The sequence below is a fragment of the Chiroxiphia lanceolata genome, chromosome 3, assembly GCF_009829145.1.
Source record: "Chiroxiphia lanceolata isolate bChiLan1 chromosome 3, bChiLan1.pri, whole genome shotgun sequence".
Lineage (NCBI taxonomy): Eukaryota > Metazoa > Chordata > Aves > Passeriformes > Pipridae > Chiroxiphia > Chiroxiphia lanceolata.
The window spans coordinates 21,376,563-21,402,336 of record NC_045639.1 but is presented as its reverse complement, the minus strand read 5'-3'; the positions used below and the strand labels follow the sequence as shown (position 1 = coordinate 21,402,336).

General features: G+C 42.4%; 1 protein-coding gene across 1 annotated transcript; it reads right to left on the bottom strand.

Moving 5' to 3' along the window:
- Positions 1-424: 424 nt before the first annotated feature.
- LOC116783621 (usherin-like) lies at positions 425-25,687 on the bottom strand. Its single transcript, XM_032681274.1, is given in 11 exon segments — positions 425-733; positions 3,031-3,261; positions 5,516-5,760; positions 6,894-6,977; positions 7,955-8,131; positions 10,026-10,243; positions 10,807-11,045; positions 12,228-12,437; positions 24,772-24,806; positions 24,809-25,095; positions 25,683-25,687. Coding segments are annotated over 11 exon segments (1,821 nt in total). The 3' UTR covers positions 425-643.
- Positions 25,688-25,774: the final 87 nt, after the last annotated feature.

The window sequence follows — 25,774 nt, the reverse complement described above, 5'->3', positions numbered from 1 at the left end:
GGTTTTCTACCTCTGAAAAAGCATGCTTGGAGTTAAGCATTAATTAATGGCTTGTTTTGTTTGTTTTTTTTTTTTAACTTGAGCTGAGAGGGTGGGGAAGAGGGAGTGAGAGAACACAAAGGTTGAAGCAACTTCATAAGAATTCCTTCACTGCTGTTTATTCATCTGTGCATGAACAAAATTTTGTGATGGAGCTTTGTCAGGCCAGGAGAAAACATGGTTATCCTGCCATGCAGGCCTCTTTTAGCCACACGCTGTTTTTTGGACACATAAAACACTTTTCATTACCAAACATGCTGCCCCCCATCACTGCCTGCCCCACTCCTACAACCCTCCTCAACTGTGAAAGCTAGATGAGAGACAGAGAGCCTCTACCTTCACAGTCTTTTACTAATGTATGACTGTTCTCTTACCTTATGAGGTATCAGTGCTAACACACAGTTTTTATTATATAGTGAAATAGATGGGGAAAAAAAAAGGCCAACTTACCCTCCCACCTCCCGTCCCCAAAAAACAGTTTTATCTTTTAACTCCTGGGCATGGGGTGGGGAAGCAGCAGCCCTGTGTCTGGCCCCGAAGGCCATGCATGCTGCTTTTGGCAAGTTACCCACTTTCCATTTTCTAGAAAAGGTGGTTTTGTTCTTCAGAGGTGGGTGTCAGTGAATGTGGTGTGCTCCTTGGTGACAGTGCTGAAGCCTTTGATGACATTGGCAAGATCTTCTTCATCTACATACTGTTAGGAAGGGGGAAAAGAAGAAGCATGTCAACCAAAGCTGTACCAGGCTAAAGGTGATTCCTTCATTTCTCTTTCCTCCTACCCCCTTAAAAAATGGTTCTGAAATAGATAAATAAGTGCATTTCTGATGTGTTCCCTTTCCTTCCACTATGAGGTAAGAACCTAAAGCATTCAAGCACCTGAATCCAAACCAATTAGATTTTCATAGTAAGCAGTAAGTTAAGAAAAATACAATCAATTACTCTATATATCTGCCAAATGGTAAATAAAATAGTGCTTGTTGTAGTGTACTGAGGAACTTGAGAGACATGAAAAGACAAAAATACATGTTTACATTTTTGTTTTGGGTAACAACCATACCACACAATTTAGGTAAGCTTTTGTTTTCAAGGGAGGGTCTGAGTTTCTTACAATTGCACTCCTGCTAATGCATTGAGCCATGGAAAGAGTTGAAAGCAGCAGAGAAACTATATCGATAGCTTAAATAGAACACCAGCAGTGTTACTTCAGAGAGGTGTCCTGGGCCACTACAGCCATTTAGTACATTGGTTTGCAACCTGGACAAAGAGGTAAAAAAACTTGCTGCTATTCCTAAGCTACTGAGCGAAATAGAGAGAAGAACTGAGTGAAAAGCATTGCAGGAGGTTTGCAAGAGAATTCCTGAGCCACACAGGAGCAGAGGCTTGGGTTCAGAGGAATGTAAAGCAATGTACAGAGGGTAAAAAGAATAACCCAGCTCTGTATCTATAGCTGCTCATTTGATAAAGTAGATCAGCTCAGGCTGTCAGGGTTGTTTGCCACTGCAAGGGAGAGAAAGTTTTTTTTTCTGCTCCTGCCACTTATGAAACTCACTGGAGTATTTTTAAATACTTCTAACATGCACATGGGGGGGGTTGCAAGCTAAACCAAATCATGATGTCAGCCCAGGATAAGTAGATAGAGCAAGAGCTTCCTCTCTCAGCAGCAGGAAGCTGTTCTTTTGGCTAATGAGATCATACAGAGGTACACTCTGGGTGAATTGTTAGTCCCCAAGAAATTAAATCACAAGGATGATAGCTCTGAGAAAAGGGCAAGGCTGAGTCATGATACCACTAAATTGGGAAGTCCATGAGCTGCAGAGTGCAGGCTGAAAGTTAACCTGTACCCACAGGGAGTTTGCCTAGAGCTAAGTTATCACTACGTTCTTTCTTAAGCCTTATGAGCTGCCTTGGTCCTGCTGTTATGGCAGTGATGGTACCAACACCCCTGTACTGGGGTATGCCTGTATATTCCAGCCCTTCCAGCTGTTTGGTGTACTGAAGATGAAAGCCCAAGGAAGCTGCTTGGATTTATGTGCCAATCCTTCTCCAGTTCACTTTGCATTTTGGACAAGATTCACTCACTAACTGCACACTACATCTAACTTAGTTACTACTTCACAGGCTCTTCAAACCCATTCTGGCTCCTTTTTAGGAACCTTATTATTCAGCTTTTTCAGGGAGCAAACACTTATGTCTTGCTGACTCCTGAACCTTCTCACAGATTTGGTCAGGGAAGAGTAGAAACCAGGCTAGGGGCAGAGAAGAGTGGAAGTTAAAAGCCTGTTTCCTGGTGACAAAGAGGAAAGGAAGTTGTCACTCTCCTTGACTTGAGAATCATCATTTTTTGTATGTGTGTTCAGATGCCTGTTGCTGATGCTGGCTAGTCCTGTCCTCTTCTAAATTAAAAGAGGGGTAATCTGCCTGCACCCCTAACCTCATTCTAGTCTCATGTGGGCAGAGTTTGAAGTCATTTGTCATACATGCCAGAAGACCTGAGCGTTCACATGATCTCTGTGTTGTCACTGAGCAGAGTACAGAGAGCAGGTCTCACCAGCAATTGACAGAACAGGAGTCCCTTGAACACAAGCTCCTACCTCTGGCACTAAATTTACAAAGGATGCCAAGACATCCCACCTCACACATTTCTCTGCTGAAATGCAGAGAAAGAAAAGCCTGTGAGTTGACCAAATAGAAGGGAATTCTTCAAGGCACATATCCTTGGTAGACCATGGAGTTCACAGTTCAATGGGAACCATAGAGAGATGTGTGTGGATCCCTTGAATCCTGTAAGAGCAATGTGTGATCACCTGCGGCTCCAGAAGAGAGCAGTAGACGTGAAGGATTTTGAGGATCTAACCTATGACCGTGACCTTCTAGGCCTTTTGGCTCTGTCTTCAGCAACATTTGATATTTAGACCTTTTCACGATTCTAACAGAACAGACAAATCTGGCAGGTGATGCACAACAGCGTCACAGAGGAGCAGGAGTCCTTACCAAGCCGCGACCAGCAGTGCGGTGATTGCGAAGAATGGCATCCCAAGGCGATTCTTCAAAAGTCTTTTTGTCATAGAGGTTGAGCAGCTGGCTGACACTGCGGTGGAGAGAGGCTTGGGAATACGTGCGACTTAGCTGGCTCTGACTTAGTCTCCTTCCCCCAGGTGTGATATGGACACTGCGGCTGCTCATGGGAGAACCAGCTCCTGGAATTTTCGTATCTGCTAGTCCCTACAAGGAAATAAATAAAAAAATTAAAGGCATGGTCTTAAATACTTTACCTGAATGAAAACAAAGCAGGAGTGGAAGAGAACAGAGAAAACTGTGCTTCAAAAATCATGCACAGTTATAAACAGAAGAAAAAAAAAAATGGACCTTTCCCCATTGTGGACAATCATATCAGGAAAAAGAAAAAAACCCAAACAAACACAAAAAAAGCCCCAAAAACCAACCAACCAAAACCAACAACAACAACAAACACCCAAAAAGAAAAACCAAAAAAAAAAAAAATCCAAAACCACAAACCAACACTGCAAACCAGGACTTTCCCTGATTTTTTTCCTTCTTCCTATTTTTTTTTTAAGTAGCCAACAAGCAGAGGTCCAGAGATTTTTTAGTACCAGAATGATAGCCCAAACTTGCACAGCAAGGGGATGTTAGCAGACTTTTTCAGTTATCGTGACTAGGGGAAAAAACATTCACCCACCAGGAGAAACATGCACTGTCAGATGCCTTTTGTTGCATGCTTGTTGAGTCATCTGACACATCACACATCTTGCAACTCTGCAAGCTAATGACTCTACCTCAAAGTGCATTGTGTATCTTTTGAGAGTGACACTGCTTGATGAATTGGATGTGTCAGCAATAGTCTCAAACTGAGATTAAAGAGAGGGAGGAAAAGCATTAGGGGAGAAAAGGTGCAATGCAGGTGTACCTTACAAAGGGTGCGAATTAGCTACAGCTCTGTGAGGGAGAGCAATGTAGCAGGACATGGGGGAGTAGGGGAACTGGCAAAGATCAGGCACTTTTTAACTTTTAAGTGGTCATTAAGTACTGTGTGGGCAGCCAGCATGACCTCACTAACAACTGTAAAACAGAAGCGATTTAGCCACTCCATTGTAGCTCTGTCCTAACTTCTCAGATTAAGTCCTTCAACTGATGCACTGTAGAATCTTCCTTCCTATTAAGTCCATGAGCTTCTGGAAAAAGAGAAGGGAAAAACAAAATAGAAAATAAAAGAAAGGGCAGGAACGTGAAAGGGAATTGGGCAGGCATGCCAACAGCAAAGACATTTTAAAGTCAAGAGGAACAACATAACATGACAGACTGTAGAGGAAAAGGAATCAAAACCATGAGATAAAAAAAAGAAGTTTCTTATGCTCTTAGCCTTTGCCAGGAGAAGGGGCACACTGCAAATCCCATTGTTTCCAAGAGCTCCTTGGTTGAGGCACAGATGCAGCATCTTGGCACTGAGACAAGAAGGAACAGAATGCGTGAAGGATGCAGGAGTCACTATCCTGCTTGATGGCACTCACAGGAAAAAGAAGCTGAGAAGTGACAAGAAGAATCATCTCATGGCCTGTGCCTGGGAAGAAGCGTGGAAGTGGAAGGCACGGCTGTTTCTATTCTCAGTCTCATAACAATTTCCATATTCCTTTTGTTTTGCTTTTCCTCAAGGGGTAGGATAGCACTACTACTCTGCTATATGATGGAACATGGGTTTTATGCATTCTTTTTCAGAATTATAATTTGTCATGATAAAGATCACAGAAAACCTTCCTCTTTATCACTCCCCAGCAGTCTTTCTGCCACGTCTCTGGTGGTACCACCATGGGTCTGTGTGCACAGATGCACACATGCAATTTGTGAAGGTCCTTTGCTTTTTCCCTGATTGCTCTCTCTCTCTACTCCAAACCTTCCTGGCATGCAGCTTGTCCTAGAGCAGTCCAGCTGGGTGGTGGATGGATACTAGAAAGAAATAGAGCCTCTCCCCAAGTCCTGCTTTTGCAGACATATCTCATGAATACCAGACAAAAACTGTCAGATTGATCCTGGTTAGCCATCCACAGCAGGCAGTGGGGAACACATGAAAAGTTCCTCTGAAAAGCACATTTTTTCACCTACCTTCTCACAGCATGCCAAGGACTTTTCAACTCTATTGCAGATGTCAGCTAACATGAGGTGAGAGCACTGGCTTTGTATTTTCTCTGACTCCAGATTCAAAGTTTGTCTTTTGCATCAGAAGCATTTCAGGACCTGAAAACCAGGTGCCATGGGGCTCTGTTTAGACTATGCACCTGTAGCCTGGCTCTCAGTGCCCACGTAGCACCAGACAGTCCTTTTCCTACACTGGACAGCCTCCATTTGGTAACCAAACGAGCAATAAAATAGCAGAAGGAGGAATAAAAACTCTCGTGTGTGTGTTTGGGGGCCATATAGAAATATAACATTATGGATACACAACACTGTATTTTGGCAAACGTACCGGGTGGGTTTCACCTGATGAATACACACTCATTGGTGATGTTCTTTTCTGGAGTGGAACTAAAGGAGGCCTGTCTCGTACATAGGGTTGCTTTTTGACCTTCCTTTGAAGAATTAAGGAGAGAAGAATAGCCAAGAGGATCAAACCTAGAACTACCATCAGCACTGCAAACCACAACTCGTTGTAGAATTTTGCATGTTTAGACTCTGCTTTGTCCTTCTCTCCAGGTGTTGTCAAGATCAGACCTGTAAAAAGAGGGATTAGGGGAGAAAGGGAATGTTATTTCAGAAAGCATTTAACAATATGCTATCTCTTTCTCCACTAATAAATTAGGCAGAAATTTAAGTAATTTTGTAGTCATGTGCTTTTTGCACTAATGTTCAAGGTGGCATAATGGTTCAATATGCTCGTAGGCTATAATAAAAATCTTACTACCCTCAAGAGACCCTGCTTAAAGTTCTGGCATTGCTGCTTAGGCTGGAAATCACCACTGCATCAGCAGCTCTTCCAAAAGGATGTGGTAGAGGTGGAATGTGAGGAAAAAAGGGTTCTCCAAATAACCTTGAGTGGAAATGACTATGGTAATTTCAGAGCAGTATAGAGGACATTTGCTCTAGAACTGTGTAGTGGCAATTAACAAAAGAGGGGGGGGAAGGCTTAACTGAAATAAGTGATACATTAATATAAAAGCAAAGAACATGAAACATTTTTCTCCTTCCCCCCACCTGTTAGAAAAAAACAGTCAACTTGGTTGGCTTTGCTCATACACAACACAAGTGTAAGAAATCTCAGTGACAAGATTTCCTGGTTATTTGCAATCTTACATTCATTTCCAGACTCTTGGCTAAGGAATTTCCATCACCTTTACTTTCAAGCCTCCTCAACAAGTGCCTACGGTGCTGATAGAGCTTGCAGTAGACCTATGGTACAAGCATCAATCAAAAGAACAAAGGGGGCAGAGTGTGGAAGGTGTTGGATGTAGAGCACTGGGAACATCTTATAATGACTTTACAGCAGCCTTGCCTGAAATTCTGCAGGAGGATGGAGTGAGAACATGAAAGTGTTATAAGGGAAATGCAGAGTAAAGAGTAATTGCAAAGACAAGACAGATCTATTTTAAGAAACCAAACAAGATGCAACTCAAAAAGACTTAATTAATTAAACCCAATATATCATTTAGAATGGTTTCAAACTTAGCTTTGCTTCAAAGAAAAACTAAGGAGTTAAAACACTTCTACTGGAACTCTTTACTGTTAGGCACTAAGGAATCCTCTGATCTTGCAGTGAGATGCCATCCTGCCTGTCATGCACTAATATCAAATTTCTAGCACAAAAACATAAAATGAACTGGTGCTAGGTAATTTCTTCTCATATTTACCAACTCCATCTCCAGCGTTGTACTTGATGACCGGTGTCATGGCACTCCCTTCATCAGTGATGCAGGTCACTTGAAACAAAAAAGCTGAGCAAAAAAGGTTAGAAAATACTGTCAGCAGCAGAAATAAAAATTCTGTAGGTGCTGCCTTTTCACCATGATCCACCAGCAGAGCTGGACAAGTCTGAGAAAAAACAAGGTAAGTATAGCACATCATAACCCACCATAATGCACCTGAGTCCCAGACCAGAGCCTCACAATGCTTTATATAGGGGTATTGAAATTCTAAACTATGAAACATGGCAGATCATGGATAATCACCACAATGATGTTGCTACAAAATATGTTCCTCTTTCACCACTCAATCCTCTCTCTTCCAATGTAACTGGCAACTTTCAATTTATTTATCGTTTTGCCCTAAATCCCTAATGCTCATTCATGGCTGACACAAACATGTTAAGAACATTTCAGTTAGAAAAAAAATAAAATTATTAGCACCACTGCAGTAATCAGGATGGTAAAAAATAGATTACAAAATCCTTTGACAAACAGAGCCCCTTAAAACAGAGAATGGGGGGTTTTGTGTTTTTTTCTTTTTATTCTTCCCCCACACACACATTGACAGTTTCCTGTATTTTAAAGACTGAAAATTTCTAGGAGAAACTGCATTTCAAAACACAACTGATTCCAAGAGCTTAATTTGATTCACATGAAAATTCAAACTCCAGTCTTTTCTGGAGCTGAGGATTTCTATGTATTTCCCAGACTGTAGCCCTGAAGGGTGGAGTTGCAACAGAGCTCCAGGATTTGGGAAAGCTCAACCCTCACAATGAGCCAGAGCAGTCTCACCTAGTCAGGTGTAATGTTTAAGAGGAAGTTTAGCTCCATGGATTTTTTTTTTTCAAGCATCTGCTTAGGTGCACATCAGAGCACCTGTAGTAAACTCCCACGCTCTTAGCTTGGGACTGCAATGGAGAGTTTTTCTCAAATTTTAGCACACAATAATATTCATTTAGCTCAACAGACTTTTCATAGAGAGGAAGCTGTAGGAAACTGAAACTGACTTTTGTCAGATGTCCTTGGCAAATAGAGCTCGGTGTCAAAGCCACTGTAGATGCGCTGCCCACTCTCAGTCACCGCGTACTCCTTCAGGCGGCCGTTCAGCACGAACGTGCGACTCCAGTCTATGTGGATGGTAGATAAATTGCTGACAACAGAGAATGGAGCCATGTACCGAGGTGCTGCAAGAGAAGGAAAAAAGATCATTTCTAGCCAACAGGCTAGAAGTGATTCAGTGACTGAGTTACACGGTGAAAATACAGAGGGTCTCCATGATACAAGCTCTGTGTCTCATGCCCTCCCTTTCTATCTCAGATACATGTGTATGATTAGGGGAGATACAAGGAGAAAAGACAAAGTGCTGTAGCAATGCCAGTCTCTGCATTGAGAAAGCAGAAATATCTCATATCTGAAAATAAAGAACTCCCTCCCTTCACCTTCATGTATGCGGGACAGGACACTAAAACTGTATAAATAAATTCCAGCTTAAGGTGGGGGACAGGAAGACATGGGAGGATGTGCAAGCTTGACTGCAGCAGACTGTGCTGTGGGAAGCCAACTGCTAAGCAGGGGTCTCTCTTCCAATCCCCAGAAACTGCCAAGATTATCTTTAACACATGCACATACATGAAAACAAGGGGTTTCAGAAAAGCAAGAACAGATGGCATATAGACAGAAAAGAAACCCAGAACTCACTTCAGGGAGGAAAAGTTCATCAGTTGGGCTCAACAGCTTGCTGATAAAAAACTTCATGTAAGCTTGAGGTGGTCCTTTCTTGTGGGTATTGCCATTAAGCCATCTGCCCCATATATGATGCTTTGTTCATAAGAAAGCTGCTTGTCCAGCTTCACTTTGCTGCTAATTGCCCACTGTCACTAAAGTAAGCCTTCCAGGCAAGAGGAAGGAGACAGACAGAAGGACTCTGAAGACAGGGTATGAAGAAGTCAGCAAGGCAAGAAAAGCAAGATTGAATGAAGAGGGCTGCGGACCTAGTAGGGGGGGGGTTTTAAAATCGCTTTCAAATCCTTTTGTTCTGTGTCTCACCAGTTCCTTATGAATTTTGTCCATTTAAAAATCATAATCATGTTCCAGCCTTTTAGTTTGCAATTTAATAAAACCCAGTTTTTGAGATAAGGACCTTTCTTTTGTTTGTTTTTTTACTTTTGTTTTCAGCGGTGACATGAAAGAAAATCTGGGCCTGTTCCACCTGAAATTTTCAACTAAGGATGTATCAGATACATTTTTAGTAATTACTTGCAGAACTACTAAATGATGCAAAAGGGATCTTCAGAAAGGTGATTCTGAAATCCTGACATGAGATTGTATGATAAAAAAGTGAATATCTTCTTTGCCCTGACCTGACAGACTGAGGTGAAATGCCCATCTCATCTGTTATGGACCGACTCTGGCTACAGTACCTATAGATCTTTTCAATAAAAGCTGATGTTATACTACTACAAATGCAGTTTTGATGGCAAAATCTATTCCGCCTGTAGGCACAGGCCCTGCATGCTTAATTTCCATGCAGATCACCACATGGCCTTAAAGCACTGCCTGTGGTAGTTAGATAGCAATGCATTCTTAATTCAGTGTCCACAAGGATCCTATCATTCAGATGACATCCAAGGAAAGCTCCTAGCAGGAGTGTGGCATGAATTAGGACAGTAAGATTGTTCCTGAAAAGAATCACCTGGTCTCTTTCAAGATCTCCACTTTTCCAAGGTATTATTTATGGCAGTGTATTTATTACTACACCTCACCCTTCTGGTAATACTTGAACATTTTATGTTCTGCAGCTTTGCTGCCCATTTTCAGTAAAAAAAAAGGTTTCCACTCTCCCAAGATAGAGGAGGTGACATCAGATGATGAGCAAAGAAATGTTTTTGAAGGTATGAGCAGTTAAGCCCCAGAGCAGAATTTCAATGACATGCTGCAGAGACACGGTGACCAGAGACATGGAAGAACAGGTTTCTGGGGACATCATCTTCCACAGAGGAAGGGAAGTCATTTGGCTCTAGGCAGCCCCAGGCCTCAGAAGCAGGTATCGCTGATGGCTGAACCATTTCTCATACTCACGCTCTTTTTCCGTGGTGAAACCAATCCATTCGGAGGCGCTGCTGCCAACAGAGTTGTAAGACACAACTCGCAAGTTGTAAGTTGTGTAAGGCTCCAGGTTGGACACATTGGCACTCTGTCCTTTTCCTGTGTACTTCACCTCAGTTGGGCCAGGGCTGCAAGCCTTCACTGCTGGCTGTAGGTTCAGAGGACATGCCATATACACATGGAGCTCGTAGCTGAAGAGAAAGTTGAGATTTTGATTAATAAAAAGCCTTAATAATGTAACAACCAATCATATATTTCATGCTATTTGCTGTCCATCTGGCTACTGGAGAAAAAAATGGACCTGATCCCAGTCTTTCTCTTTGAGATTTTGATCCTAACTGTAAGACAACGGAGCAACTGTGGTTGTAAGTCACACTTACAAGTAAACTGTTGATGTTTGTTACCTTGCTGCTCACTTTTTCAAATCAGGATTTGCCTAAGTAAGTCCTGGATGCAGCTACCTCTTCACTGCAGTTGAACTTACAACTTCTTGGCTGTGCAAGCACAGCCATCAGACAATCACCTCCACTCACAACATCTCATCCTTTCCACCTTCATCCTCCACAATATCCTGCTCAGGAGCAAAGCAATCATTGCATGTAAACACTTCCCAGACGGTATTCAGGCCACAGGGAATATCACCACCAACATGGCGAAGAAGGAGCACGGCTGCCACAACTGTCCAGTGCTCTCAGCCCTGCGGTTCCAGCTCAAATTGTTCCACCACCACCTCTAGCCGAGTGGCAGCTCCTACCTGGTTACAATGCCATTGGGTGACTGAGGGGCACTCCACTGGAAAGAGGCGTTCCTGGAGGTCACAGTGCGGATCTGCGGGGGAGGCTGCTCTGAGGGTGGAGCCGGCTGTGTGGTGAATTGAGCCATGGGTCCTTTGCTGCAACAGTTGAAGCAGGTGCAGGCCTCCACACCAATGGAGTATGTGGTAAAAGGTTTTAGTCCATGTATTGTCTGCTGGGTGGCAGTCCCTTCTGACAGCTATAAAAATTAAGAGGGAACTTGTCATGGCTTCAAGCACCACAAGTACTAAATAAGAGTTATGGAGGTGAATCAACTCCAGAAGAAGACAGGCAGAAGATTCTACATGTTCTTTAATCTGACATTAATGCAGCTGTTGTGAAATGTTGGGAACTCTGCATTTTTCCCCCATTAAGAAGTTAAAGGGTACTCTTCAAAGGAAAAGACTCTGCCATCAGTGGCCTCACAGATGTCTTGAGTTGAGCTGTGACCACTGTATGTCAACTGCAAATGTCATTCTGAGGAACAGAGAAACCGAAAACCATTAAAGAGAGACTCTGGGAGAAGTGGTACTGAAGTGAAAAATAAATTAATGTGGAACATAGCTCCATGATAAGTGTGCTAGCAAACACTCATGCATATCTCACAAGCTTCCTCAATGTGGATACAGGAGACAGCACTGGGCAGTGTGATACCAGTGTGTCTGGTGGGTCAATTTACTCATAGACAGGAGAATGTGCTCTCTGTAGATACCTCTAATCGAGGGCCAACATGATACTGCTTTGCATTCACACAATGCACCAGCCATGGTCCTAGGCAAGCCTGTTATGAAACTCTCCTATGCTGAGCAAGGGAGACCTGGCAGTTCTGGCACAGGAACCACTGCCCTTGCTCTGAAACTGCTCACAGGGACTGCCACTTCACCTTGTTGCCGTACTCATTTGTTGGTATAACTTTTTAAGCCAAAGAAATAAAAATATGTAGAAAACACCAACGAGGGACAACATCTGCTCTCATTTGGCAGCATATGATTTAGCAGAGTTCAGCAAAAAAAAGGAAGGAAGAGTCAAGCAAGCAAAGGAAAGCACTTGGTACTTATTGATGCCAGGACCAGAGTCGAGCCAGCAGCATGGCAGGTGTGAGGGAATGGAAATGGAAGGCCATGCAGGCACCAGTGGGATGAACTGGCTGAATCAGACATGGATGCAGCCAACTGCACTAGAAGGAATAAATGGGTAATGTGAAATCAGTAGACAGCTTAAGCTCATGGACGGGATAGTGCATTGCAGAGCAGTCAACAGCGGGAGACCAGGAGAGGAAGGCAGTCTGTGACCAACAGTAGCAGCTTGTAAGAACAAAATTGTTAAAGCTAGAAAATACAAGTTGAAACAGAAGTACAGAAACAGTGCTGACAATACTCACCACCACATCGGTCCCTCTGGTATCATTGGAAAACAGTCTGTAGATACTGACCACCCCATTAGGCTTAAGAGGGGGGCTGATGTTCACCACAGCCACAGTGGATGCCACTGTGTTGAAGAGGGGAGCTCCCAGGCCCTCAGGAGGGGCAGGGCCTGTCCGGCAGCGGGACCAGCTGCTCGATGTCCGGCCCACTGAATTTACTGACCACACCTTTGGCAAAAAACAAGGAAACTGTTAGCAGAGGACTCAGGCCTACAGAATATCTGTGTTTAGCCAGAGATGCTACTGCAGCTGTACTGACACTGAGTAAAACACAGTGAAACGATGCCCATGGAAAACGTCCCTTGATGGCCACCCAGCACCTGTGTTGACCCAGTGACTTTCTAACAGAAGAGTGGAATATTTTCCACCACCACATTTAGGGAAAGGAAGCCGAAGTCATGTCTCAGGCAGCGTGTGCTCCTGTGTCTCCTTTATACCTGATCTCCACACTACGAATTCCTACCACTGTCTGGTCACAACATGCAAAGAGTAGTCCTGGAGGAGGTGTGATCAATAGGGATAATGTTCTCAAAGACATCGAACAAAAATACTAATATCCAGTTGTGGCAGTTTCTCCCTTCTACACACTTCATATACACAGGCAGTCCTGGTGAATTCAGCCTGGCCCTGGCTGATACTTAAAAGTTACATTCACCTTGACTGAATCACACAAGCAAATTCCAGTTACTCTTTAGAACAAGTGAGTTCTACAGGAATATCTTTCTCTTAAAAATATTAATGTATCAGTTATTTGGCAACATTTTCAGTAACTCATAATATAAATAAAGCCCACTGAAGTGTATAGGTAAGCCAGCCTTTTCATTTATTTTTCACAACAACATTTGCTTTATTGCATGAGCACAAAGGCAATGGTTTCAGTTCCAAGATTTCAAAATTTAGCAGCTTGAATTAGACCTGATTAAAAACCACATGTCTCTATGAACTATGCCTACTGATTTTGTCAGCTACCCAAAACCAGAGTGATCTGCAGACTACATAAAACTCAGCACTTATTAAACACACTCTCCAACAAATCTGCATGAAAATTAAATTTTGCTTTCATCAAGGACTGAATAAACATATGGAAGGATGTATAATCTTATTTATCAAAAAGCATTTGTATAATTAAACACGAATATCATAAAAGGTTGCCTTAGGTCATCATTTGCATGAGTAAGTAATTTGTCGAATGTCAGGTACAATAGACAGAATAGATGGATGCGTGAGCATATAGGGTTAAATTAGACTCAATATTAGCCAACCACATAGTGATCAATCAGAATGATAGATCTAAATGGCAATACAAGAGGACTGTCTGAGCGATTTTTAGTATAAGTATTCCTTAGTAAGCTTTCATGTCGAGCAGTTCTAACTACAGTAAAACACATTCTTATGTGATCTGTTCTGGGCAGAGATCCTGGGGAAGTGAATGGTGAGACTATGTCTTACAAAGAAAAAGGAGATTGAGAAGTAAGAGGTCTTCAAAATTGACCCCCAAACTTTCCAGCTTGTAATATTAAGTTCCAAGACCACAGGACACTTCACAAGGAGCCTGGGGAAGGAAAAAGGATAAAAACAACTACTGTGGCTTTGAAGGCTGTGGTTCTGCCAATTACAATCCAAAGCTCCTGCCTGATTCCATCAGTAACATACAGAACCATCCTAAGTACAGATGATGCCCTACAATAAAAAGTTCAGCCGAAGCACTTTTATTTTCAGTGAAATCTAATACATCTCTGTTGAGAACTTTTCATAAAGTCAAACTCTGTTCACTTTACTGCAGTAGGTCAAATCCTCTGTCTCAGTTCAGTTCCATTAGCTACAAAGATTTACTTACAGTCATTTATTTCAAGGGGCATATTTCTTTGTGGAAAGAATAAGCCACATATGGAAAGAGCAGCTCTGAATGTGGCACTGGCATTGGCTCAGCACTTACCTGAGCTCAAATGCTCCAGTTATATCCAGGCTGTGTCCCTAATGAGCATGGAGCGTAACAGTGTTGGACTTGACCTGCTGAGCAAGCTGCCCACAGCAAAAGTGAAGGTGGTGACGTAGGAACAGAGACTTCCTGTGTAGCACAGGAATTCAGCTTCAGAACAGGAGCTGAATTTTAGAGGAGAGGGATGCAAGCACCTCATTTGGGAAGCAAATACCTCACTGAGGGTTGGATGGAGACACCTTCCTTCATTGATCCCTCTCCTATCATGGGTGCCTACACCTTGTCTTTCAGGAAAAAGTCTCAGTTCAAACCAACCAAGGCTTGCTCTTTCAAAACAGGTGTCTCCCAGTTAGACACCTCAGCTGCCTGGCCCTTCAGTGACAGCACCCCAGGGCCTTGTCTCTGTTGTCCCACCCCTGTGGTCACCCCACACAGCCCCGGGACAGTGTCCCCTGCGTGACACACTGAATTACAGACCAGGGCACAAGGCAGCAGGAGGGGCCTCTCCATGGTCCCCACGATGCTGACACATACCAGAATTGGAAAGGTTTTAAACACAAACCCAACAGCACAGCAGTTCCCTTTCGATCATCTGCCCCAGGGCACAGCTGTGCTCTGGGGCACTGCTGCTCCAAGGAAAGGAGCATCCTTACCCATCCCAAGCAGTGTGTGGTCCTCTCGTGCCACAGCGTGTGGTCCTCCTGTGCCACAGCGCGTGGTCCTCCTGTGCCACAGAGCTGAGAGATTTGTAGCAGAGTTGAGTCCTGCTGAGCTTGGGACACTCTGTTCCCCAGTATCTCATTTGCTCCTGTATTTTGCACAGGACTGACATGTACTTTGGAGGAAGTAAAAGAGCAAACAGAAGGGCTGAAATTCCTGAGTGTTTCTACTGTCATAGCAGCCCAGCCACCCCTGGGAATAACAGAGAAAGAAGAGAAAAATGACAGTGGGGATGCCACATTTTGTCCCAGTGTCGATTCCCTCTTCCACAGCTGTACCCAGAACATTATTACTGGGTGCCAGCAGCTTTGAATTGCTTAAATAGAGATGAAGACCCATCCTGCCCTGAAAAACATGGACAAAATAATGGGATCATGATGTGCAGATCATGTGTGGCTGGTTTGAGCTTGGGAATTTGCTGAGTCCAGGAGAAAAGCAACAGTGATGCTTTTGGAGGAGTGCTGCTGCCTTCCCTCCTCCTCAGCATTCCAGTGCCCCGTATCAGGCACCATAGTTATGCGTTGGGAGCCAAGTTGAGGAAGGGATGTCCTGCTTCAGTGTTAGCAGGGTGGTGACAGGGACATGCAGATACTCCTTATCTGGCTGCTAATGCACTTTTTATCTCCTACTTTAGGTGAGGGACATGTGGCAAGGCCTCTTGTACTTGAGCAGCATTCAAAGCACTCTTCTGAGGTGATGGTGCTGTCCTGACACACTGCAGTCTGTTGTCACCTCATCACCAGGTTTGGGGTCATTAGTGTGGCTTGGGTTTCTAATAATAACTCTGTAAAAACAATCCCAATCCAGTGCAGCCTGGAGGAGACTGAGGGGAGACCTCATTGTGGTCTGCAGTTTCCTCAGGAGGGGCAGCAGAGGGGCAGGCACCAATCTCTGCTCTCTGGTGAACAGTGACAGGACCCAAGGGAATGAAGCTGTGTCAGGGAAGGTTTAGGTTGGATATTAGCAAAAGATTTTGCACCCAGAGTGTCGCGGTTGTCCTGTACAGGGCCAGGAGTTGGGACTTCAATGATCCTTGTGGGACCCTTCCAACTCAGGATATTCTATGATTCTGTGCTCATCCCCTTCCATGCTACAACTAAGGGGTTAAGGGACTTCTTCAGGAAGCAAGTAATTGAGGTTCAATCACATGCTCCAACGGAGGCAGTTAAGCCTGCTGCCTTCTGGAGTGAGAATGCCCAAGTGGATGATCCATCTTTGTTCTTGGGATTCTCCCAGTGATCCCTTTGGGGCTGTTTCACTTTGCATGAACACTATGAAATCAAGATTGACTGGGCAGAGCATGAGCAAGCAGAAGACATGGTTCCCCAGCCCAACCTTTCCCTAGAGAGGTTGCAGGGGAGCTGAGGTTGAGGTCCACACTGGTGCCACATGCCTGTCTCTCTTGAAAAAAGGGCCAAGGTCATGGCCACATGTGCATGGGCCTGACAGACAGACATGCTCTGAGCATGCCTGCTAGACAGACACCAGCTACTCAGCCCTGCCAAGACATATGTCCAGCAGAAAACCCCTAGGTGTCTGTGAATCTCTGTAATGCCAGCTTCTGAGACAGCTGTGACAGCTAAACAGGACTTCTGAGGATCTAAATTCCAGATTTACACTGACCTAAGCTGGATTCCCTTAACTCCCTTTGCTTCTGCTCAACCATCTGTAAAAGGATGGATGGTTATAAAAATATTTCCCTGTGAGAATTGCTGTCCAAGTAAATCCTGGTCAGTGTTTGGAAACCCAGGGCAGTAAGTCCCCAGAACTGACTACAGATGGAAATGCTGGTGTTTAGCCACGTCTCTGCATGAAGAAATGGGGCAGCATGGCAACAGAAACCACAATGAGGTTAAAATCAGACCTGTTAAAATCAGAGGTCATGGCTTCTCAAAAAGTCACCACACAACAGTCGTGGATGAAAGCTGTTGCCTGGCTGGCCTGGTTAAACTGAACTTTCACATTTTAGAGTTTTGTAGAAAGCCTTTTGGGCTCACAAAAATCCTTTCTAAATTGTGATATAATCAGCACCAAAATATTTAACTGCATTCATACAGAAACATAAAGAGCTTAATAGGCAGCAGTATTACTTTCTACAATTATAAAAGACCACACAGAAACGTGGGGCAAACAAGAAGCAATATCTTAGGGATGTTTTGAATCACAAAACACAGCAGAAAGCCAACAAAAGTTTCTCATATCTTCACTTTCTGAATATTCTGCCTCCAAAGCATTAAGTCTTGACATCATGCCGCATGGCTCAGCACCCTGCCAAAAGATGTGCTGCTGTTAATGGCTGCACTGACCCAAAAAAGCCAGGAGAGGGCTCCAAAATCAGCTAATGGGTTACTATTAATGCTTTATCAATCTGCTGGCCCCTGGCCCAGACTGCACTTTGAAGTGGAGCCAGAGAGAGAAGAGAAGGGGGAAACCTCTCCGGAGGCCATATATTCAGAAGAATTCCAGTTACAGGTAGCTAAGCCTGGGTTTTTTTCTATCATAAATGAGCCTCCACAGATCTCTGCTCCTGGAAGAAACCTGTGATCAGTTGTTGCTGAAAATGATCACAGGACAACCTCAAGGTTCCTTGGTGTAGTAAGAAGGAACAAAACCTATGAGGAGCAGAAAGGGAATTTCTGAGAAGAGCAGGCTCACCTTACCATGGTGAGCCTGTTCAGGCTTAGTAGAGCTAACAACTTCTCCCATAAGAGGAATAAGGGCAACAAAATCACAAAGGACCTTGAGCAAAGATAAAGAAAAATCATTTTATTGTAGATGCTGACAGCAGAAGAAGCCTATGAGATGACACCAAACCTGTCTGAGTTCAAAAAGGATTTGGGCAATGATCTTAGGCACATAGTGTGACTCTTGGGGTGTCCTGCACAGGGCTAGGAGTTGGACCCTTCCAATTCAGCATATTCTATGATTCTTTGATTCTATTTTTCTATGATTCCTGCTGACTTCCCAGGTCAGGAAGAGCTGGGATACTCTGCATAGTGCAGAGTCCAGATGTTGTTCACCCTTCCTGCTTGCAGGCCAAGGAGCTGATTACCAACCAGCACTGGCTCCTGGCTCCCACCATGTTCAACAGGCACTGTGCCTTGTACTGCTTCTCACTGCAGTTAATCTACAGTCCCTCCCAGCTGTCTCTGTGAGGGACAAGATCTCAGCTCTGCATGTCAGCAACTTGCACTGAGTTCCTGCAGGAACTCAGAAAACAGCCTTTTGCCTTAAAAAGGTCTCATTAGTAAGTCACTACCTATCCTTGGCTTTGAGCACTGCATAGAGCTGTAAGCAGGTAGGGCTGTAAGTTCTGGGGAACCACAAGGTCAGACCTAGCCACGCCTTTCACACACGCACATATTCTACTCCTATGTGTAAGAGTCAGGTATGACTTGGGGCTCTGCCCTTAGGGTATCCATAGATGGCACACACTGTGACTGCTGGTCTTCCCAAAAACGATTCAATGCTGTCATACTTGGTGTGTGCCAGGAAAGACAAATGGTAGCAGAGAGGAGTTTATACCTCTCCTCTCTTTCTAAAGCTGTTTCATGGAGGCCTCATAGACACAGCACTACTTTGAGACTTTGCTTTGAATTTTGACTCAGATTTGTTCAGTTTCTAACCCTACACTTATATAAATGCAGAGTTTTCACAGTGTAATTATTTTCCAAGATAGCAAGATATTTTAGGGGCATATAAGATATGACATAATAAGTTCAAAAACACATCCCCCAATTTTTAGCTATGTTCAAACAACGATCTGCCAAAAAATTGAGGAGACCACAATCTTGGCTGGTTAAAATTGGAGAAAACCAAATGATCTCCCTTTCACCATCAGTTGCAGCATCCTTCACAAGTCTTTCTGAACTGACCGCCGTGCTGCCTGGATAATTTGGAGTTACTTATGCAATGTCAGCACAGCTTAGAGCACAAAGCTTGTCTACAGAAATCTAGCACTCAGCATTAGGATAATGTATTCACATCTGGGCACTGCAGTGTTGGGTAGGTATTAGCAAAGCAGAAACTTTCAAAAGTGGGTGCAGTCTATGGTGGACAGAGCAAAGGCAAGGGAAAGAAAGCATCACATCCAGTCGTGACCAGGAGTATGAGAAGGTAGTAAAGAAATGCGTGCCTTCCAAATGCCCCTCCTTGGATCCATATTTTCCCTCTTCAACATTTTAGTATCCTTATGGAGGTCATAAACATATAATGGGATAGATTTTAGGTCCAGACTTCTAGCACTGTGATAATTAGAGCCTCTTAACATTGCTATTTATCTCCACTGTTCAAATGCTAATAAAACTACTAAACCCCTTCTGAGGAAGGGAAAGGGAAAGACCAAAGGCAAAAACTTTGGGACTTTAATAAAATGATCAAATTGTAAAGGAAGCTCATTCCATATAACATAGTATAATGCCAGTAACTAATGAGAGATGTAAACAGGTTTAACTCTAAAAGAGAGAAAATTAAATAATTTGTTTCCTATGGGTATATAATGAGATAGTTACCAAGTTCCCATGAGAGAGATAAGCAGATATTAAAAGGTCTTTCCAATACCTGTAATGGCTAAGGGCAACAGCTAATTCAATAGATTCGATCAAAATCACCACTTCTTTCTCTGCTTCTGATTTATTACTTTGGCTGTAGTTAGTCATCACTCATTTTAGTTTGCTTTTCAGCAGTCATAAATTATGCCTCATAAATAAAAAGATACAATCAAGGAAATCATATCAAGTCATCTACAGCCCTGGAGTATATTTTCCCTTGGTACTCACACTAATGTCTTTTTAAAGGATAGCTTGCCATGATTTTGAATATGTCAGAATCGCAATTTACTGAGAAGGGTCTTGCAAGAGTATTGCTGTAAGAGTCTCATTGGTAATTCTGAAAGCCAAGAAATCCAGTCTAATATCCATATTTAATTTAATGAACAGAAATCAAGGTTTTGTTGCATCAACACCCTTGAGTTTAAAATGGTGTTGACAAGAGAAACACAGTGCAGAAGTGGGGCTTAATGAACAAAATGGCCCTTCTCCCTACCGTATACCTTCTACTAGGGGAAAGGAAGCATCTCATTTTGCAAAAGAGTATTTAGAATGGGTGTTATCATTACATCAGTGAAACAATATAGTTATGTCTGCTTTACTTTTCAAAAGCTGAGGTCAAGCTTGGTAGTCTAATGCTGATGTAGTATGAGAAACTCTCTTTAATTGGAAGCAGGAAGAGCAATGAACCCTGTAAGAAAAAGCAGTTTTACAAAATAACAAGTAGGTTATGGAAGAAAGAAGTACATTTTTCTTTTATGTCACTGCTGCGTAGTGCATCTTTCTGTTAAAGAGATGGGAAGAAATGGGGAATTAAAACGATGAAGAAGAGCCATATATGAGGGATATTACAAATGGGTGACCATCACTAGTCAGCCAGAAAAACAGTTTAACCCCATTTTAACCTGTGGAAGTCATTGAGCTGTTTGTAAAGTAAGTAAGCAGCACAAACTGGAGCTCAGCCAACAATTTGACAGACAGGTAGTAAACCAAGTGTCCTTCATGTCATCTCTGAAAAGTGACTACTAGGGCTAACATATTCTACACTCCATGTAGTTGGTCCTTCCTTAATATTCATGACTTCGCACCCATTTTTTTTTTCTCTTTATCTCTCCAAAGTCAGAATAAGATCGTTTTTTACTTTGAGAAGTCAAGACAGAGGACCCAAAAGATGTTTCCCCTAGTGTATCTCGGGGTATTTCCTAGACCCTTTCCTTGGTTGCAGTAACTGGTGTATGAGAAGCATGCTTCACAAGCAAGAGGGATGCTGTGCCTCCTGCAGTGGTTGGAGGCAGACAGCTTCAGCACTGCAGACCCTGTCTTGATGCACTGAATAGTCCTCTCAGAGAATAAACCTCTGCAGGGAGCCATAAACCTTTCTGAAAAGGGACAATTGCAATTTTCTGTCTTTTACATGTTCTATGCCTGCCAAATAGAAATAAGGATGTGTCCTAAACCAGGAAGACATTAAGCCATTAATCTAAGGGAGCAGTTTTAAGAACAAAATTAAGTGCAATTGTGGAGGACTGATATTGCATTTGCATGGAAATCACACTATACCATGATAGCTCTGCTTTGCACTAAATGCCACAAGTCTCTGTCCAAAAGGGCCTTTCCTTAGCTGAGAAAAACAGGTCTGACTCTATTGGTTGCTATACGGTAATGTTGCACACCAGGCTCAATGATTCCTGAGAAGAGCCAACACATTCAGAAGTACTCCAGGAATCAAAAGATTGCACTTGGAAACTCATTAGGCCTCATGAGTTACAGAGTTTGTTTAAGTCAGGTTTTTTTTTCAGGAAATCATTCAATTGCATATGTTTAATATAGTTGAGGTTATCAGGTAGCATTCCAACAAATACCTAAAAGGCCAGATGCTCTAGAAAATGCAAGTATCTAAATGTACAAATAGACTGATAGAGTGAATTTCAAAGATCTAAGTAATAATTTTTGAGTATGGAACAGTAAGCACCGTATGCCACTTAAAAACCCACTGAAACCTAGCAGGTGCTAATATGCTTATGCAGATCTGGCCCTTAAATAAGCCCTTAAAGAATAAATGTGCTTCCTTGAAGAACAGTGACCTAAGCATTTAGGGGGCATAGTCCCTTTGGCCAGCATGAGCTTCTGAAGTCACTTCATCATTTTTGAAAGTGCAACTTTTGCATCTAATCTTATAAAACCTAATATTCAGCTGAAATTTCCAGGAAAACAAACAACAAACAAAACCCAACAAAACAAACCAACAAAAAAACAACCAAAAGAACTCCCCAAAAACCTTCAGATTCTGAAATCCTGATTTCAGGTCCAAAGAAGCTGTCAGAGCATGAACTAAATCTCAGTGTCTCCAAATGCTGGGAGAGAGTCCCATCACAGCACTTTGATTTTATCTGCATTCTGCTGGAGGAAATTCAGTTGCATTTAAAGTTTTATGTCCAGCAAACAAGCCTCAAATGCAGAGACAGGAGAATCAATATCAGTTTAAGTGAAATATAAATCTGGGTTTCATCAGCATAATAGCAAAGCCAAGCCCTATACTTATGAATAACTTGTCTCACAGGCAAGATATAAATTGTCAACAATGGAGGAGCTCAGAATACATCCCAGAGGACTGCTGCAAGAGACTTAAGCAGAAGACAAACACTGTGCATTGAAAACCTCTCATGGTGAAATAAATGGCCACTGGTGAAAAAAAACCCAAAATGATTTAGAGTTCCAGTCAAAAGCTCAGCCTGGCTATGGAGCAGAACCAAGATAACAAGCAAAGTCTTGAATACAGCACAGTAAACCACAGGAATCTGGTCAAGAGGTTTCTTTTTTTTTATCCCATCACTGACAGATCATTAAAAACTTTGTAGTATCAACTTCCCACAAAAACAGCTTATGACTGCGATAATTGAAAGTTAATCCAATGCGAATATGCCACAGCCAATGTCTACAACTTCCAGTTTGGAGAGGTTTTTCTTCATCTAAGAAAGAGTCCTAACTAATAAGCAGGGTTTGGGTCTGCTATAATGCTTGCTATCCAGCCCCATCTGCACTTGAATTTGTCACAGATTTGTCACAGATCCTGTCTAAAGTAGAAAGGAAATCTGGTCTAACAATAGTTCTGCCCACGTAGGCTGTATAATCTCCATCCTTCCATCTGCATCTGCAAGGATGGAGAACTTGATCCAAAACTCAGCTGGACACAGCCCTGACCAGCCTGCTCTATCTGGACCTGCTTCAAGCAGGGAGTTAGGCTAGATGCCTTCTGGGTGTCCCTACCAACCTACATGACTTGATGAGCCTATGACACATGTACATACAGCAGCTGCACAGACAAATGTGATAAAGCAAGATTTTAGATTTAATTCTTCATGATTTCTGGATACTAAAAAGAACAAAACAATAGCAGTGGAGCAGAGCACCAAACTGGAGAGGACCAGCTGATGTGCTGAAGGGCAGGTCTGCCATTCAGAAGGGCCTAGCACAATGGGTCATCAGGAATTGTACGAATTTCAGCAAAACAGATGAAAAGTCCTGATCCTGGGAAGGAATAACTTCTGCAGTGTTACAGGGTTAACAACTAGGGAGCTGACCAACTAGGGAGCACCTCTGCTTGAAAGGACCTAGAGGTCAGTAGATAGAAAGCTGAACATGAGCCAGCAAAATAATCTGGCAGCACAGACAGCCAGCATCTTGAGCTGATTAACAGGAGCATAGCCAGGCAATTAAAGGAAGTGATTACATGCCTTTATTCAGTATTTGTTTTGTTTTGGCCCCAAATACAAGAAAGAGATTGATAAATTGGAGCCAAGGCCACAAAGGTAATCAGGGGGTTGGAAAACTTTGCTTATAAGGAGAAGCTGTGGCTTGTTCAGCCTGGAGAAGAGATGGCTTTGGAGGGACTTGATTGCAGTCCCCCAGCACATAACCACAGGCTAATAAGAGGGTGGGTCCAGGTTCTTCACTATGGTATGTGGTGGCAGGGGATAAGACAAAACAGGTTCAAGCAAAAAAAGTTCAGATTGAAAGTAACAAAAAAACTTTTTCGCAATGAGGACAGCCAAACAGTGGAACAAACTGCCCAGGAGGTTAAACAATCTCGTCCCTGAAGGTTTTCAAGATGCAACTGTATAAAGCCCTGCACAACCTCATCTGATCTCTTAACTGATCCTGCTTTGGGCAGAAAGTTGGGCTGGATGGCCTCCTGAGAGCCCTTCCAACCTGAATTATCTTGCGATTCTATAAAACAAATGAGCCTGTAAAAGAAAGATTTGCCACCACTTTGCTCAAGAGGGGGAATGCATGGTTTTGTATATACAAATGCATTCTTAAACAATTTAACTTTTGGGTTTTTTAGGAAAATGGTTGTAAAGACTTTGAGCATTGCCAAATATATCTTCAAGATATCATTGCAAATAGGATCAGTAATGAGGCTTGCTGGTATCTTGTTCAGTGGCAAATAAGCATGCCTATTAATAGACAACATCAAAATAAAAAATCAACCTTATCCTGCTATGATAGTATGTCCACTTATTTTTAGAAACAACAAATTCAAGGTTGTTTTTTCTAAACTTCACTAACTCATATAAAAACTTGGCAAAGATTTTGGATGGCTATAAATAGGAAAGTTCTTAGTTCACAGTCTGTAGTCAAGTAAAGCCCTACATTACCAGTAGTACTATATGATAAAATGCTGCTACAAGTTGTAACTTTGATATAGAAAACAGTTACAGGTAAAAGATTGGTAGAAGTGGTCTCAGGCTCATAACAAAAACAACACTAAAAATACCTATGTGCATGAGAAGTAATTTCAACTATTAACAGGTTCACTTGAACCACTCACAAAATCTTCTTGTAATTCTAATGACTAACTTAAAGGAAAACAACCCTGTTGATCTAAACTGCTCTAAGATCATAAAGTAAAAATTAATTCATAATAGATTGGAGGGGTATGGAAAAAGAAAGAAAAAATAATGAAAAAAAGCTGCCTTTTAAGAATTAGAATTTCACACTACTTGCATAACATTAGAGATTTGCAGAAGCTCTGGAGGGTACATAAACATTTAACATATAAGAAATACAGGCACCTATGACCAAGGTAGAGAAAAACGAATGCTGAATGAATACATTGCTTGTACAACATTATTTTCAGCTTCTCAGTTCTTTAAAGTACATTAACAATAATCATTCAGGTTTCACAATACTATTAACATTAGAATTGAGATGTGTATGTTCATTGTACGTGTAAAGTAAAGCTATCAGTGTACTGAAATCATAATCGGAGCTGCTAAATAGCTTCAATTCCCACCTGATATTCATACTCTGTGTAAGGCAGCAATTGTCATCTTTGAAGGAGGTTGAAGAACCATTGTAAACAAGTGCGAGGTCTAAATTTACGTGGGCTTGAGTTGTTCGCCTTCTGTAAAGTTCATAGTACAAATCTTCCCGTTTTGGCTGCTTTGGGCCAGTCCACAGGATGGAAGCAGTCGACTGGAAGCCTCCGGCTGTTGTCTGTATTTCGATGAGTAGGGGCAGACTGCACTGCCGGCGGCGCCTCCAGCGTCTTGTACCGATGCCCACTCAATGGAGGCACAACCCCAGCTCTGTGCAAGCTTGGAGCTGTACTTCATACCTTTGGGAACACAAATCAGGAACAAAGTGATTAAACACTGCAAATACAAATATAAACTGTGTGTCAAATCTGGTGGATTTTAGTTTCTCCTGGTCTTTGAATTTTTAAAAGTAACACAGTTTCCATGAACACACAGATTATGTGCCGTGTCTTCTGTAGCAAAGAGGAAGAACACTGCCTTCTTGGGTTTTACTTGGTTGTGGTTTGTTTGGTTTTTTTCAGAGCCAGAATTACATCTGCAGGAGTCAAGTGATCAAAATCGTTTTTATTTTGATGATACTAAATCAAAATGATGATTCACGTAGGAAATGATTTGGATGTCGTTTGAGAGCTGTAAGCTTCACTCTATTACTCTTCTCTCTTTGGATTAGATTAGTATATGTAAATAGTAGACAAACTTATCAACTATGTACACACACACAATTATGCCTACACAAATATATAAGGAAAGGTCAGGTAAATAATTAAGAAATAGTGGGGAAGATACTACTACACTATCAAGTGTGTTTTCTGTAGCGGAGTCTGTACCCTCTCTAAGTTTTAGCTTCACTTCATCACAAGTCACTTGTTTTCAACTCAAGGCTTACAACATGTTCCTGGTGTGACTCTATTATCTCAGCTCAGCTACTCTGTAGATGGGTTGAGCTAATATGACTTTGGTCTTCCGCACCCCAAATTT